Here is a 16,583-nt window from a genome sequence, read left to right as displayed (position 1 = left end):
TCTCTCCCAAATACTCTTGCTTAAATTACTCAAGAAAATACATTTCTACCACACCACTCCATAACTCCAGACTGAGATGACAAAGTGAAACACCAGAAAAATGCCCTGTCACTAACATTAGAAGGGCTTTTCACTTCACTGTCTGTATTCTGTTTTGAGTAGTATTACCAGCAACCTCTTCTCTTTCATTATACACATTTTGTTACCTTCCCCATCAATAATCACAGTCAATTTGAAGTCACTAAAACCCTCCTCCCCAGTGTGTATAGCTCCACATTTTTTACTGTTTTTTCCTTTCTCTGTTTCACTGTTGGTGTGTGACATCTTTTACCCTCCAAGAGAAAAAAACATAATCATACTGTAAACGTAATTAAATCAGTCTTGTATGGAAAAAGTAAACTGGAAGAACCAACAAAACTTTAGTTTGCTTTATTCTGCATAGCAGTTCTATGTGGGGCTAAAACCCCACAAACAGCAGTAATACATCTCTAGTCAAATTGACACGCTCTTAAAACAATGTTTTAAAGTTAAAAAACAGTATTTCTATGCAACTTCATCTTTATCATTTTTAATAGTAGCCATTCTGATAATAAATTTCAAGATTGAAGGAATATAATTCCTACATTTTATGTATTCAATAGCTCTTACGTCATCATGTGTCCATACATAAAATTACCATTTTCTTAGATAAAACCTGTTTAGTTTCTTCCCAATAAGAAAAAAAACAATTTTTTTTGTGCTCTTTACACAACTGTATAATGTCACCCTTCCTGTTTCTCTCTACAGGCACTGGTGTAGATTGGATAGGGCTTACGCTGTGCAACAGTGCCATCAATGCGGTATCCAAGGATGATTGCAGCGCGCTGGATGTCTACTCGGTTCATCAGGTCTGAGCACTTCAAAGCACTGAATCTCTCTCCATCTTGATCCTCCACAAAATAGATCAGCTCCACGGGGTTATCAACACCATCTAACCGTGACACGTTCACAATCTGTAAAGTAATTGGAATGCTTTTACGTTTTATGTTGTATTTATTTGGGGTTCCCATACATTTGGCCTTTCAGTCTTCCCCACTCTTTCCCCTTCCCTTCACAGGGTCCAGATACTTTTCTAAAAAACAGCATTTGGAACAGCTTTGCCAAGTCAGTATCCATATCTGTCTTAATTGACACTGCATGCAACCGCTAGTCCATCAGAAACACACCACACTGTGTTATGCTACACCAATGCAATTGTTGTAGAAGATACACCTCTGTGATAACTAGAAATACGATGCTACACAAACTATGTAACTGTTGGAAACTACTACAGTTTGGAAACTGTCCATATCCCAGGGAACTCTAATGAGAAAACGATGCTCCAAAACACTGTATGCAGCAGAGACAGCATACACACAACTTAGTTCTCTCATCTGAGAAAAGCTTCAGTCGACATTGCACAAATGTAGACATACAAAGCTAATATTCAGAAATAATCATTTTCTTCCAAATAGATTCAGAATATTGTCACCTAACTACTATACAAAAGATTTTAAGTCTTTCAGAGGGAGATGACATTGCTGAAACAATACGTCAAATTAAATAAGCACTATTTAAGTGCTTTGGGTCACGGAATACAGAAATTTGTGTTTTGTAACTGTAGGAGTTGGACTCGGTCCTTGGGTGTCCCTTCCAAGTCGAGATATTCTATGAGTCTATGAACTGAAACTTTGCAGTGCAGCAATCCCTCACACAGTACATTTTTATGGCAAACTTGAAGAAGTTTCTATTCTTTTTTATTTTCCATTTGTTTCATGACAACATACAGATCCAGTACTGAACAGAACTCTTCTACCCTAAAGATGCAAACACCATCCCACTCTGGTAGCCCCTATTGTCTTTGTAGCTTGTCAGGTAGTAGGAATATCTGGACAGATTTATTTCACTGCACTTTTCCATCTCTGAATATTTTTACTTCATTATTCATAATGCACACTTTTTTGTTCCAGTCTTTCTGAATGATAAGCATTTATACAGGCAAATATTCTGTTAGCTTCAAAAAGAACTTTTTGTTCTACCTAAATGAAAGAACTTGCACAGTCACCTTCATCCTCCACATGGCTCCCTCTGGTATCCACCTCTCTTTGGGAAGGAATTCATTTGATGCTGTGGGAAGCAATTCTTTCTGCCTTCTTCTGAAGATGTTAATAATCAAAAGAATGTGTGCTATGAAGAAGCCCTGTAGATACTATCTAGCCACCACGCATCTACATTGCAGATGAGGCAATTTTAAATTCCTACAAAATTAAATCTCATACATAATAATTCTTTTCTGTATCATCATTTATATTTAATAATGATCACAACCTCGAACTGCACCAAACTAATAGCAGAAGGTATTCCACTGTGCAAAACAGAGTTTGAAGAGATCTGGAAGAAAATGCCACAAAAGGGCAATACATTTAGTTTCCTTCTGAACTTTTCTTTACTATGAAGGCCAGAGTTAATATATTAGAATCTCAATAAACTTCTTGTTGGCTTAAAGTAAAGCCAATGCATAAAGGGTTGCACTTTCAAAGCTTACAGTTCATGTCAACTGAAATCAAAGAAGAACGTTCAGCATTAGCCACATGTTGAATAAGTTAAGAGAACACCTACAAATAGAGTAGAAAAATTAAGAAATTTATGAAACACAGCAAGACCTACTAGGAAGACTCATTAATCGATGTTGAATTTATTGTAACACTGTTCACTCTTCTGCTAATATGTAAGGGTATCAATAAATAAGGTTTCTTAACGTGGTTACTGGGCAGCTGTAAGGCTGAATCTGGTTTCACAGAACGCAGATATATCATTAGTTAACAGATGCCAACAGCTTTGTATTTCTGCTTTCACCACAGCCTGGCCTTCGTGCATGGAATGGTAGTGTTAAGTGGTATCTGATTTCAGCACGGATGAGAACTTTCTAACAGACACATAACTCAAAAGGGAAGTGAAGGAACAGAAGGGCCGCACATGATTAAAAAGCCAGTGGGGTCTCATTTTACTTTCGGGAAGCTTCTTTTTATCACATGCAAATCTACAGAATCCGAGAAAACTAGAGATTCTTAAATTGAATCATCATTGATTTTATGGAGTTGTGGAGTACTCAAAAAGTATCATGCTTATGTATGTGTGCCATACACAGAGTAACAGCCAGAACCTCTGGTTGAATGGGTTAAGAAAGAAACTGCTCCAAAGTTGCCTTCAAAAAAGGACAGAGGAGGAGGATAACAGACCCTAGTGCAAGGTGTATCATGGAAAACAAAACGCCTTTAATATTCCTCTCCTCTCCATGCTGAGCAATAGCGAAGGGTGACAGGGCTGTTTGGGGACAGAGGAAGGAGAAGCAGTTGGAGGTATTTTGGTACAGAATAGGGAACATGGGAATGAACATGAAGTTCAACAGAGAGCGGACATTCAGGTTGGTGCACATGAACTAAGTTCTTTGTTTTAAGATACATTTTCTGTGAAAGAACTCATTCTGAGTACAAAATTCTTTATGAGTGCTCACATCATACTGAGGAAAACTGCAGACTAAATTTCAAACCCAAGGGAGATGGTTATGGAGCTCTATTCTTAGAGAACTGATGGTTGAGCATGGTATTATTGAGGTGATGAGACAACTACACTTGTATGTACACTCACTGTGACAATATCAGAAAACTTCAGTTTTCTTAACTGTTACATTGATTCACTACAACTTCTTTTTTCTGACCTCTAAGTTTGCTACAACACAAACTGGTACAGTAGATTTAAAGTATTTTTAAGTCTACTTTAAAAATCAATATAAACAGCCATTCTGCCCATTTTTACAGTTTCTGTATAGTAAGCTCTGTGCTTTTTTTCCCCAAATAGTCTCCAGGCAGCTTCAGATTATTGTTTTTGTCTCATAGGTTAGAGTTGTCCCTCTGTGCTAAGAATGCAAGCAGAGATAGAAATGGCATTTTCCAGGCATTTGAAATGTAGCTTGTGTGTTAGGAAGCATTTTACTTTTACAATTGGGCAATGAGGGAAGACATAGGGAGGGATGAGATGCAAGAATTTCAACACAGAGAAGGAAAAAAAAAGACTAATTCATTCAACTAAAATGTACAAAAATGATATAATCTTTGTTGGTACTAGATGTGCATTTAAACTCCAGAGAGTAAAGGCTTAATTGTGCTCATGTGCTAGTAAATTTAATTTAAAACATGTCTTCAAGAGACTATCATGGGTCAGTGAGGAGAGTTTCCTTGGCAACCAGGTCTAGTTCAGAAATGAAAACAGAGAAAATCCAGGTGTTGGACAAACTCACATGCGCAGAGCATGGCAGCAGACCCTGCTTACACTGCAGTGGGCAAATGGGGAATGAGATGATGTAGCCAGACACTGAATACAAGAGTTCCAGTGCTGCTCTGTGCGGAGGCTTCATCAGCCCATGAACTGGTTTGACTGGGAGCAGACTGGTTAACCTGAGGGTGCTCCTCTAGAAACTTCCAGGGGAGCTGTCCCTGGGCTCTCATTGCCTGTATGGCTCTGGCCATTCACCCAACTCTGCGGCAAGTGGCCAACATGGCGCAAAGCGACTCAAACCATGAGATCAGCAACAGCTCCCACAGACTCCATCTGTAGAACCACATCGCCCAGAGAGACTTGGCCTTCTCCCAGGCTATGTGCATGGGAGCAACATATATGCTGGTAGTAGGAAACCAAGAGAACGAACATCCGCTCTAATGTAAAACTCAACTTTTATGTTCCCTCATTATGTTCCCTCACACGTTATGACTGTACTGCCATCTAATCTGCTCTTTCTTTACATCAGAACATTGTTCTTTTTTCACTTAGTAGGATCACCTTTTTACTTTCAGTTCAAGAGAACAAGCGTGCTGAAATAAAGGAAAAATAAGTGTTAGCTCCTGGCATATTTTTAAACCAGTATTAAGCTCAGCAATTCTGCATGAATTCAATGACTTAAGAGCTATTATGATTAACACTTCATAACATATATCATGTGGTCTAGTCCGTGCGGGTGCAATGCAAACAGCATCAAGTCATGCACTTTGAATCTGCAGCAACAGCAGATCCATATTAAATATAAATTTATGACATGCTCTGTGAAACATTGAACATGACCATGAACATTACACAGAAATCAATGAGACTATCTCAGGTTTAACAGCCAGGCATGAAACTTCAGAGATTTTTGTAAGTGATGGTTTTAGTTGTTGTTTTTAAATCCTGGAGTGCCACTTATTAGTTGCACAGAGGAGGGGAAAACATGCTATTTGGGCATTCTAGGTAGTCTGATGCTCTCATACAAAGTGCATTGATTGAGAGATTAATTTTTAACATTCTTAGGTCAAAACACATACCTTTACAAATGAAATCTAAACCTCACAAGCTATCAACTAGTACTAGAAGGGAAACTAATACGCCTGCAGTAACATTCACAAATAATTGCTTCACCTTCTGACCCACAGTCTTGATTTTCCAAGGAGCTTAGAAATGTCACATTTCAATGTGCTATTAATATCTTCCACCTCTGGAAAAACAGGTCTACTGGAGCTCAACACAAGTGAAACGTGTGTCTAGTCTGTTGTGAATATATGCATGTCTTGCTACTAGAAGTATCCAAAACACTAGCAGCTTCTAGTCATTATGTTCACTTTGTTGTGGCCTACTAATACAGCAGTTGCTGGTTGGTGTACAAGAAATATAGATGGGAAAATCTGAATACAAAACACAAGGAATATAAATAGCTGTCCCTGAAGACTCAAACAGATGCATATACACAACACATTTCAGACACAGCTTATATGCTTGGCTGCAAGGAACAAAATGAACAGCAGTAAAACCAAAAGGTTTACTGCAAGTGGCTACGGACCAGATATTCAACTGACAGGGAAGCATCCCTGATGAGCCCATCAACAGGTGCAGCACTTCAGCTGCACATGCCTTCACACCTGGAGTGATGCTGACATATCTACTACACTGAGCCTGGAAAAGGTCAACATGAGAGCAGCTCTGCATAGTAGACAATCCTTGCATCACAGGAATACTTGTGTGGTCATGACCCCGTCTGTGAAATCTGCTGTCTTCTCAAACTTAGGCTCAGATTCCAGGTTCCCATCTGTAGTGCTGCAGGAATAACAGGCCAGCCTTACAGCACTGCAGCACACATGAAGCCCAGTTGCTCCAGCCAGTTCTAGCACTCATAAAAAGTAAGCAGCACGTCTGGCAGCTTTAAGCTTGGACCTTCAAACACAGAGTAACAACCCAGGTGAAAAGGTTGTTACTTCCAGGAGAGTTTAATATTAAAGCTGAACTATTCCTAACTATCTATATACATTATACAAGTTAAATCTTAGCCAATCTGTTTTGTTCTCTACAGAAACGCCATTTCAGCATGCATTTTCTCTGCTGCAGTCCTCACTGAAGTGTTTGAGCTTCTCTCTGCAGAATATCCAGGTTAGAGCATGGTTTTGAGAGCTGGGCATGGGGGAGAAAAGCAACAAGAGGATTACTGAAATATTTAGTTGTAACTGATAAAGTTGTGAGAGGTAACAGATACTTTCACCAATGTAAGGAAGTAACAAAGAGAGGAAGAAAACAGTCTCTTCACTCATCTGCACACAGGTAAAAGCAAGTGCTCTGGAATATCCACCCATTAGGCCTCACCTGGAAGCACATAGCTAAAATCTTCAGAAACTTCAGACTTCACAGGTTGATACTGTCTTTGGGATTCTTTCCCACATGTCTCCCAAGGGCACCAAAAATGACTCAAAATCAAAGCCATACAACACAGAAAAGTTTGTTCACTTTCTGGTTGTTAGGAAGTGGTCTCAGAGACAAAATAGAACAAAACGACTTCATAAGAAGGCCTTAAGCATTAGATAATTAATATGATTTACGCTTAGTAAGAGCTATTTGAAATACCTTAAACCAACAGCCTCCCTGGATGTCTTACCTACCATACTTCCGGATATTCTGCAAAAGTAAGCAAATAAGAAGCTGTAGTGCATGATCATACCTACCATTACTTGTGCAGAAAAAATGCCACATCAATCAGGTACCTAGCTGCGAGGATCACATGCTGCAAGCATATTATACACTGCTGTCCTTCTGCCTTCTCTTATCCACACCTCCTTTATTACAGCACTAACCACACTGAGCAACGCTGGCCATGAGCGCCTGCAACAGCCTTGTGTTATGTGGGATGGGAGGATGTGCTGACCGCAACTAAGAGAATCCGCCACTGCCTGAAGACAGCAGCTTGCAGACTCTTTGCACTAATTAATGGCATAAATGAGCAGCAGCGCTGCTTGGGACACGAGCTGCAGAATCCACTTATAATAAGTAATACAGTGAGTCATAAGAAAAACACTGTTTTTTCCAAAATGTTCTCCTTTAGATGGAAAGGATTTGTGTGGTATCTTGTGCATGAGAAAATAAATGATTTGAGCTTTATTGTCTAAAACAATAAAACTGTATTCTACATGTGCACATTTTATAGGCTCTGGTATCTTTGCTATCAACATAAGGATTACGTGTTTATTTTATTGCAAAGGAAGGACTGAGGCATAAAGAACAAAGTGCAGCAAGAGGTGTTGGGGATATGAGATTCAAAGTAGACATCTATTAACAACAATTCGAAGCTGCATGAAATAAAAATAAAAATAAAATCAATTACTGAAACAGATGTTTCTAAGACAGAAAAACAGAAGTAAGAAAATTCTAACATATGGAGATTTAACTGCTAGCTAATACTGTAGGGTCAGGTTAAATAAAGACAGAAAATCTGAACTGTGAGATGGGCATACGTGAGGTAAGCCAACTGTCGACGACTTAGCTAGAAAAAATAAACTTTAAGATCATCATCCATGAGAAAGCATTGTGACATTCAGCTTGATGAACGGACTAGAATGCATGTGAAAATTTACAAATTAAAATTAAGTACCCATGTCTTCACGGACATTATGTCAGTAATTCCAACTTAAACAAAACTGTAATGAAGCACTGGTATTTAGAAGCTGTCATATGTGCAAAATTTGACATAATTTATCAGCCTTACTTAAAACCCCCTCCTGCAACCAGGAATGCTATGACAAATGGGAAGTTAAGAGCCCAAATTTACTGCTCTGCTACTGCATCAAGCAGCACATGATTTTATTTCATATTTCTACACCTTCACAAAAACAGCAGAGACCTGCAAAGTAGCTGTTCCAGCAAAGTACATTTTTGACTCAGATGACCACTCTATCTCCTTTTCTAGGCATCTCCTGTAAGTCAGATAAGATAGCCAGTTCTTTAAGAAAGATGTCAGTAAAATCATTTTCAGTATGTTTTTTCAAAAGTCAACAGAATTTTTTAGTAGCCAGTTAAAACACTCGGTTGTTTCCACTTGTTATTTTCAGTTTAAAATACAATGAGGTAGCCAGAAGACCCATATTTCAAGTACAGAACACAAGCATCATCAACTAGCTAAACTAGTCAATTGCGATACATGCACGCGAAATATCTTTTCTCAACTCAAAGCCTAGGTATTATGAACTTATTCAATGATTCATTCCCCTTTATTTCTTCCTCTGACTTTGAGCTCTGAATACCTGCACAATGTTGCTGCCTGCAAAACTGGCTCGTCTCCATATCCGCCCTCTGGCCAAAGCCTCGTTTAACAGGTGAGCTAGCTTCCGCTCCATCTCAGCCTGAAACACTTCCTCCTGAATTCGCTGGTCGACGACACCCAAGAGAACTACATTGCAGAGAAAGTAACCCAAGAACACAATTGAATTAGTGAAAGTTTTCAGTGCCTTTTCTGCAACTTCAATTACAAGCGTTGAGTCACTCAGTGACATCTTAAGGACAACTCAAGAGCAGCAGTATTCTTAGGGGAATACCATGAAGGTCAGCTGGTGGTTACACATTAGAAAAGGAAGGGTTTCGATCAGGAAAGCTTAAAAGAAACAAATTTTAAAAATAAAATAAAATAGGGCAGAGGGCACTTCTGGAATCTCAGCTGTCTAGGCAGACCCAGAATACTGAAGAAACAACTTAAATTCTAAAAGAGCATGAACATATGAGCATTAAGTGAATTAATCAAACACAAACAAAAGAAAACATTCAGTTAAATTGCTTGCTGCAACTAACTGCCATCAAAATTTCGTGTTTAGAAGTGAGGCAAGGTGAGAGATAGGCAGGGCAAAGGTTCAGAAACAAGAAAAAAAAATGGACCACATGAATGACACTGTGTATTCCAAGTGTGTCTTCCCTAGATAAGATACAGATTACCAACTATGCAAATCACAGCATAAAAAAAAAAGTTAGTAGCCCTCCCAGTTCTGTTCCCTAGCCCCAGGTAATCCAGGTCACTGGGGCAGTCGATGCTGAGAAAAATACCTGAGGAACACTGCACAGCAAACAACAAAAAACTGTGAATCTTTGTCATCAAGATGGCATTCCAGTAAAAGAAAGGTATGGTTAATGCAGCAACAGTCATTTGAATGATCTAATCGAACAATCTTAAAGGATAATAAACTGACTCATCACTGACTGTAGCAAAATAATGCAGTTTTCCTTCCTGAGGCTCTCCCACTAACATGGTTTATTTGTTAAAATGTCCCTGTTCCGTTGAAGCTTTTCATGTTTATTTATTTATAATAAAAAGGCATTCAATCAGATAAAATCTAATAATTACAATTTCAGTTGTTTTTTTTTTTTAATTTTAAAACAATTATCAAAACAACTTGTTCCATTTAAATTTTTTCACTGCATATGTTGGAAAAAAAGGAATTACTTCCAGGATTTCTCAGAGATCAACAGCGCGTCTGCTAAATTCAATCACAGACAATGTATCTCAAAATAAAATAGCAAAATTAATAGAAAGTGGCCAAGGGCTATTATATACAGCAAGTAGAATGTCTTTCTTGCTTATATATTGAATTTGAGTATCAATGAATTATGCTTAATAGCACAAATTGTATTATATAACCAAGAGGGACAACCACAGAAAACACTGCATCTGCCAATGTCTTATGACCACTGGGATATTTTAGAGTACCCATGCACTTAGGTTTTGGCAATCTACTGTTAATCTACTATTTAAAAAAAGCTTATATTTAGCAAGCATAAATTCAATAATCTCCCTTTCTCATTAGTCATACTATCTATCTAGAAGAAGCTATCAAATAATGAAAAAAGTCATTAACACAGAATGATTTTGCCATTAGAATCTAATATACTAACTTAAAGGACTAACTAAGCCAAAGCATACTAGCTCTTCCAAGGATACTTGCAAGAACTGAGATTGCAAAAAATTCCCCTGCATCAAAGAAAGGTGCTGTGACTGGCTTTTACAATCTTATATCTTACATATATTATGTAAGATACCTTATATATGTCTTATTATATGTTACATATATATATTAGGGAAGGAAAAAAAGAAGAAAAAAAAAAGTTGTGTGAGACAGACGTTGATTCTGAGCTGGAAGAACTTTTTATTTTATTTTATTTTATTTTTTTATTGCAGGGTGTAAGGAAACTTCCAACAAGAACTGATAATGCAGATTTCTAAGCAGGAGATGGTATGGCTATCTTAACCAAACTGACAAAAAAAATCTAACATAAATGTTAAAGAGAGGATGATATTGGATGTGGGATACACATGAGTAGTTGCTCTCCTGTTACTGTACATAATCTGAAATAGTTCAGTTTTCTTCAGAAATACAAACTACGTGGACTTCAGCAGTTGGCTTCCTGTTTAAAAAGTGAACTGGTCACTTGTGAGAGGAGACAGGGATGCCTGGAAAAAAATCACTATGTTTATACTACTTCTGGTAAACTATGGATGCAAAGATAGTGGGAAGACAAAAGTGTATCCAGAAGGACATCTTCACTTGAACAGCAAGGTTGCTAGGCAAAGCCTGGCCACCGGTTAGGCTTTCTGTGTTGAAGAAGTAGGTAGGATCTCTGCGCTTGCGGGTAAATTCAATATCCTTTGATCATCTAAAAGTGACAGCTCAACCATATCAGTTAATTACAGAATAAAACACCCAGCAGACATGGGTAGGAGGGGTTTGAAAGAATCAGAAGAGATCAATGAAACGTGATGAAACAGTTTCTCGCAGCCAGAATATATCTATTTTTATTCTGTTTTATTCCTGGCATGTTTTCATATTAAGTGCCACAGAAAGTTTTCGTTTTTCCTTTAAAAAACTGAATATCTTAAAGTCAATTGAGAGCATGCAGAGTAGATAGTTCATGCCTGACAGCATAAGCTGTCTCGCTAAGAAGGAACTGCTTTATAGCCAAAAACTTTGGTGTGAATTATTGAGGAATTGCAGAAGTTCATTCTAAACTCAGGAATTACATTTCTCAGATGTTGCAGTTCATCACGTCTGTCGTTTTTAGAATAGACTCTGCTCAGGCGTTAACGCCTTGCAAATGTGCAGCACCCCCAAGTTGTCAATATTTATTTACATATTTATATGCATGCTAGTTATCCTACTAACAAAAATAACTGCACTTTTACTCACACGAACTGTACATACCTGTTCTCACCCAGGAAGATTTCATCAGCTGAGACACATTAAGCTTAGGATAATGAAAGGCTGAGGGAAAAAGAGAATGAAGGAAAAACAACAGTTAGAATGCTATTCTCAGTAACAGATTAAAAAAAAAAAAAAAAAGAAGTTACTTCATAATTTATGCTGTCAGTAAGCATCTTCTTTACACGGATGTATTACAACTCCCGGGGCTGTGCAGACGCAATGGTAAAGCAAGTGCTCTGGATGTACGCTACCTGGTTCACCTCTGAACAAAAAGAAGCTAATGGGTGCAGTCAGATTTATTACCTGAAAAATTTCAAGCTGCTGTACTGAGGTCATTGCTCCTACAAGCTTAAGAGTAAAATTCACTGTGAATTCTTTTCCTTACTGAGCTAGCTGCAGGATGAGACTTTTGCTCAAAGGGCAATGAAGCAATTCACAACTGTTTGGGAACAAAAATATGACCCTCTGTGAGGCAAAAATGACACGGTAAGATTAAATGTAAAGCAGAAAATTAAATAGATCTGATTTGAGTTCTAGATTTGTGTAAAGGGAAAAATTTAAAATGTATCACATTGGTAAATTACTTACAAAAATCACGTATGAATGCATGTAGAAGCATCGCTGTGAACAAATCTCAAGGATTATGTATGTGTGTGGCTTGATGGCCCCAAGATTTTTGTATAAAGCTGTGCTACAGGAAGAAATCCTTGGCCCAGTGAAGTGAATAAAGTCAATTTCCAATGATTTCAGTAAGAATAAGATTTTTCCCAAGGTTTCCACTGGAGAGCAGTAAAGACATGTTGGGAAACAAGTGGAGATGGGGGTTGGGCCATCTGTTTCCTCAAGGGATGTTTTAAGCTTCACTACGGCAATATGAAAGAGGAAGGGTCATAACTTTCTCAAAATATTTAATCCAGATGCAGTTTACTAAGCATTATACAAAGGCTAAAAACGACCTGATCCATGCTAACACAATTTAACTGTTGTCTTCAGTTCTAGGTAAAGATTGCCACTACTGCATGCTCTAGAGAAGCAGAAAATTACCAGTTTTCTAATTTAATCATGCCATAATTGCTAGAGCAGCTGACATGTGTCAGCATATCTAAAAATGATTCCTTTGCCCCTTAAAAAGCTTACCATTTTTTTTTACTTACGCGAAGAAACCACCAGTTAAACCGTCTCTTTTATTCGCACAGAATTCAATGAAAACGTGGTTATTCCACTTTATTTCAATAACATCACGACCAGAGGTACACTGTGACTTACTGTTCAGAAGGGTATCAGAATACAGTCCTTTATTCTCAACACGGAGCATCAGTACTCCATACACCGATCAGGATGCATCACATTTCCAAAACTCTCAGACACACAAATAGCACCCCACAGTCCATTTAATTTAACACATTTATTTTTGGCACACTGCTACACGGTTCTTCTGAGTGTAGCTTACATTTGCTCTGTAGTTATATCTGCTCTGGTCACGCCAATTGTTTATTTTAATTTAGAGATACAACCTGAACAAAAAGCGTAAATGAAACCGCATCTGTGTTTTTGTAAGCGTGGAAAGAGCAAGATAAGAAAATCAAAAAGCCTCCAACGGCCACAAAACTTTGAACTGCTAACAGATGTGGGTTTTTTCTTCTTTTTAAAACAGAATTGTGCTTTGCCTCAATACTTAAAGCGCTCTTCATGCTTTTTCTAATTAGTACTTGAAAACGATTTAATTCATGCAAATTACTGGATGACTATTCACTTAAACTTTTCATGGAATTAATGAAATTTAAAAATAAACTGATGAGAGAAAATCTTGGGATTGAAAAGAAGGATGTGCCACAATCACTGGCAGCTAAGGCTGGGTTCTAAAACCTGGAAAAGAGTGCATGAAATGAAGGACACTTCAGATAGTGCTCTCAAGTCGAAAAATCCAGGCTCCAGATCCTATACCACTGGTCATTGAAGTACCTCACCACACATGGCCCAGTTCTGAGCTCAGCTGGAGTCTCAGCACTGCAGTGTGATCATATTTGCAAGATACCTAATTCCCCTGGAACAAACGGCTAAAACCAGTGCAGAGTCAGGGGAAAGTTGGAAAGACAGTTGCTAGTTAGATTATGGTTGGTCTGCTAATGATTACCGAAGCATTAATGAGGTACAGATTAGCATCACTGGAAGATTCCATGACACAGTCCTGAAGCACCATACCATGTAATGGCATTGATTCCATGCTGACTGAAAAGGCAAACGGTCACTTAGTCACCCAGAAATCTTTCAACAGCTGTTTGAAGCACTCTACTCCAGCAATATGGCCTTTGCCAGGTGCTCTGGTATGGATATGACTGACTTTATACCAAGACATGTGGGATCATGCATGCTGAAACAGATACCATATTGATTGCTCTTATTTATAATCAATGGAGGAACATCAAGATAAAATAGGGAGGGAATGAAGGACTTAGTATGAGAGGACACTGCGATGCAGGCAGTATTAAAATACTGTATCTGATCCAGAACCCACTCTGATGAAAACTGCCAAAATATTCTGCAGTCCATGGATTATATCACACCATTTCATCTTATCCTATTAGCCTCGCACCATCTCCAAAGTAACTGAAATAGATGCTACTCCAAGTGCTAGTTATGGCACTGAAGAACAACCCCAAGGCAACTCTCTATTTTTAGCAATAATAAAAACAAAGCAATTTATTTGGGTAGGCTCACAAAGGATAATATTCCTCTTCTAGTCCACAGATAGCCCTTCTTTCCCTGTCCTCAGAAATCTTGCAGCCATAAACAGTGGAAAAAAAAAAGACGTATTGCATAGGGACAACCTACGTAGTTCATAACAGTGTATATTAATTAGATGAAAAACTCAGACTGAGTGCAAAAGGCAGCGTCAAGTGAACAAGAAGCAGGGAGCAAATAGAATCCTTCAAACAAGGCTCATATTTGGGACATTGTAGGCAATGTCTCACTTTCCTTACCAATGCTGAGTCACGGTGATAGTGCACAAGTAGCTTGTCCTTAGTGTGGATCAGTGCGAACCCCCTGGCTGCTCAGCCCACCTACAGATCAGGTTTTTTGCTTTGTATGAAGATTAGAAAACCTATGATATTCTATATACAGCACCAAGAGGAAAAAAATTCACTGCCAGGAGTATTAACTGTTATCAGGCCCAACACTTAAGACTTAGATGCAATAGAACCGTATGGCAAGGAACATTTCATGTTCACATACCTATATACCTTCCAAAATCTCTCCCAAAGACCTATGTTGAAAAGCAGATGGTTGGCAAATAATTTGCAAAGAGCAAAGTTGCTATATGTCAAAGCAAGATCTTCACAATACCTTGCCTGCTACAACTGCTCTGCAGACCAAGGGACAACATGAAAATAGAGTTCAGGGCCCAGAAATCCAAAGCATTTAGGTGCTGGACTGCCAAAGCAGCTCTGAGGATCTGGCCTTTTGTCACCCTCAGACTGCTCAATAAGAAGTATCAAAAAGGATCTATCCAACATTGCTGTGCCTTCGGACATGATTTCTGGCTATGAAGATCTAAAATCCTTCGGCTGAAAACACAAGAGTGCAAAAAGAAAAAAATATGCAGAAATAGCTATGAAGAGCTGAGTAATGATGCCTCACTTGCAAAAGTATATGAATAACTTCCACTATTGTCCATGCTAACAGACTCACAGTCCTCAACAAGCTGATAAACTGTGTTCTCACTTTGCTGACTTATCAAATGGCACTATGCCTGGTGTTCCACCATGGTGAATCCAAAACTGCTGAAACACTACAGAAACCAAACCACAGAAGTATAAATCAAATTGAGCTGTACTGCAGTGTGCTACGTCAACTGTAAATTAGAGTTTTCTAGTGATGTGCAAGTCAAATACTGCAATATTCTTGTTGCCCAGGGAAGTGGTGGAGTTCTCATCCCTGGAAATATACGTGTATGTGGCACTAAGGGACATGGTTTAGTGATGGGACTCAGTAGGTCAGGTTGGTGGTTGGACTTGATGACTCTGTAGAGTGCTAATGGCACTAGCCTGCAAAAGTAGCATTTGACTTCCTCACTCTATCTGCTTCACACAGCCTTCTCTTTGATGTGTGAGCTGTTATAAAGCTCCACCGGCATTGTCAAGGAATCGCAGTCACTGGCCAAGCCCTAAAAGCATGCAAATAACACTGGGAGAATTCCTGCTCTGAGCACTAAATAAATTACTCATACATTTCTTAATTATTATCAGGAAAAAACAGTGGGGAAAGAATAAAAATAAAAAATGAGGAGAACAGTTCATACACATGTTTAATAGGAATAGTTTTCCCTCATTACCAGCCTGTTTTTTTAGGATGTACTCATGTTGGTAAAAAATTATGTCATCAAACTGCACTGTAGGACCCATCACACAAAATGAAAGGCAGGATTCTCAGCAAGGGGCCACCTCCAAATTCACTACGAGTATCTTTCCAGAATATGAGAACAAAACAAAAAACTTTAGGATCAGATGTTTGCACACCACAGAAAAAATAACCCAAGCCACTACAAATAATACCAGAGAGAGTAAAAGTAATAAGCTCAAGGGCAAAAGTGGAAAAAACAAAACAAACAAACAAAAAAATTAAAAAAAAATCAGTACATAGTGACAAGAAATTTCTTTCAAGCAATCAAGTTAATTTGAATTGAATGAGAGGTAAAGATCACAGCCCACAATCTGAGAAGTTCTGTGGCCTCATAAGGAACCAAAGAAATGCTTGCTACCCAGAGACAAGGATTCTGAAGGCTTTTTGTTTGGCTCAATTAAATACTGCTGCTACTGCAAAGGTATATTCTGTGTGAAATCAAATGAAGGCAGAATTGTTAAAAGAAACAAGAAGGGCAATACAAATAATAGGTTATGGGAGCAGAGGGAACAAAATTTAAAAAAAAAAAAAAATTAAAACAAAAGGATTGAAAAATTTAGTATCACCTACCACTAGGACTGATTTTCCACCATTTAGTTGACAGCATAGAATCACTGTGTCAGGTGCTATAAGACT

At 38.3% G+C, this 16,583-nt stretch overlaps 1 protein-coding gene across 1 annotated transcript in view; it reads right to left on the bottom strand.

Moving 5' to 3' along the window:
* Positions 1-16,583, bottom strand: part of KIAA1549 (KIAA1549 ortholog) — a 72,373-nt gene that overhangs the window by 40,776 nt on the left and 15,014 nt on the right. Inside the window, 3 exon segments of the mRNA XM_042837918.1 lie at positions 815-992; positions 8,607-8,752; positions 11,547-11,606. Coding sequence (XP_042693852.1) covers positions 815-992; positions 8,607-8,752; positions 11,547-11,606 — 384 coding nt within the window.

This window comes from Centrocercus urophasianus, unplaced genomic scaffold (assembly GCF_019232065.1).
Source record: "Centrocercus urophasianus isolate 14NV4802_14NV808 unplaced genomic scaffold, USGS_Curo_1.0 seq_73, whole genome shotgun sequence".
Classification (NCBI taxonomy): Eukaryota; Metazoa; Chordata; class Aves; order Galliformes; family Phasianidae; genus Centrocercus; species Centrocercus urophasianus.
This window is presented reverse-complemented; position numbering and strand designations above follow the sequence as displayed.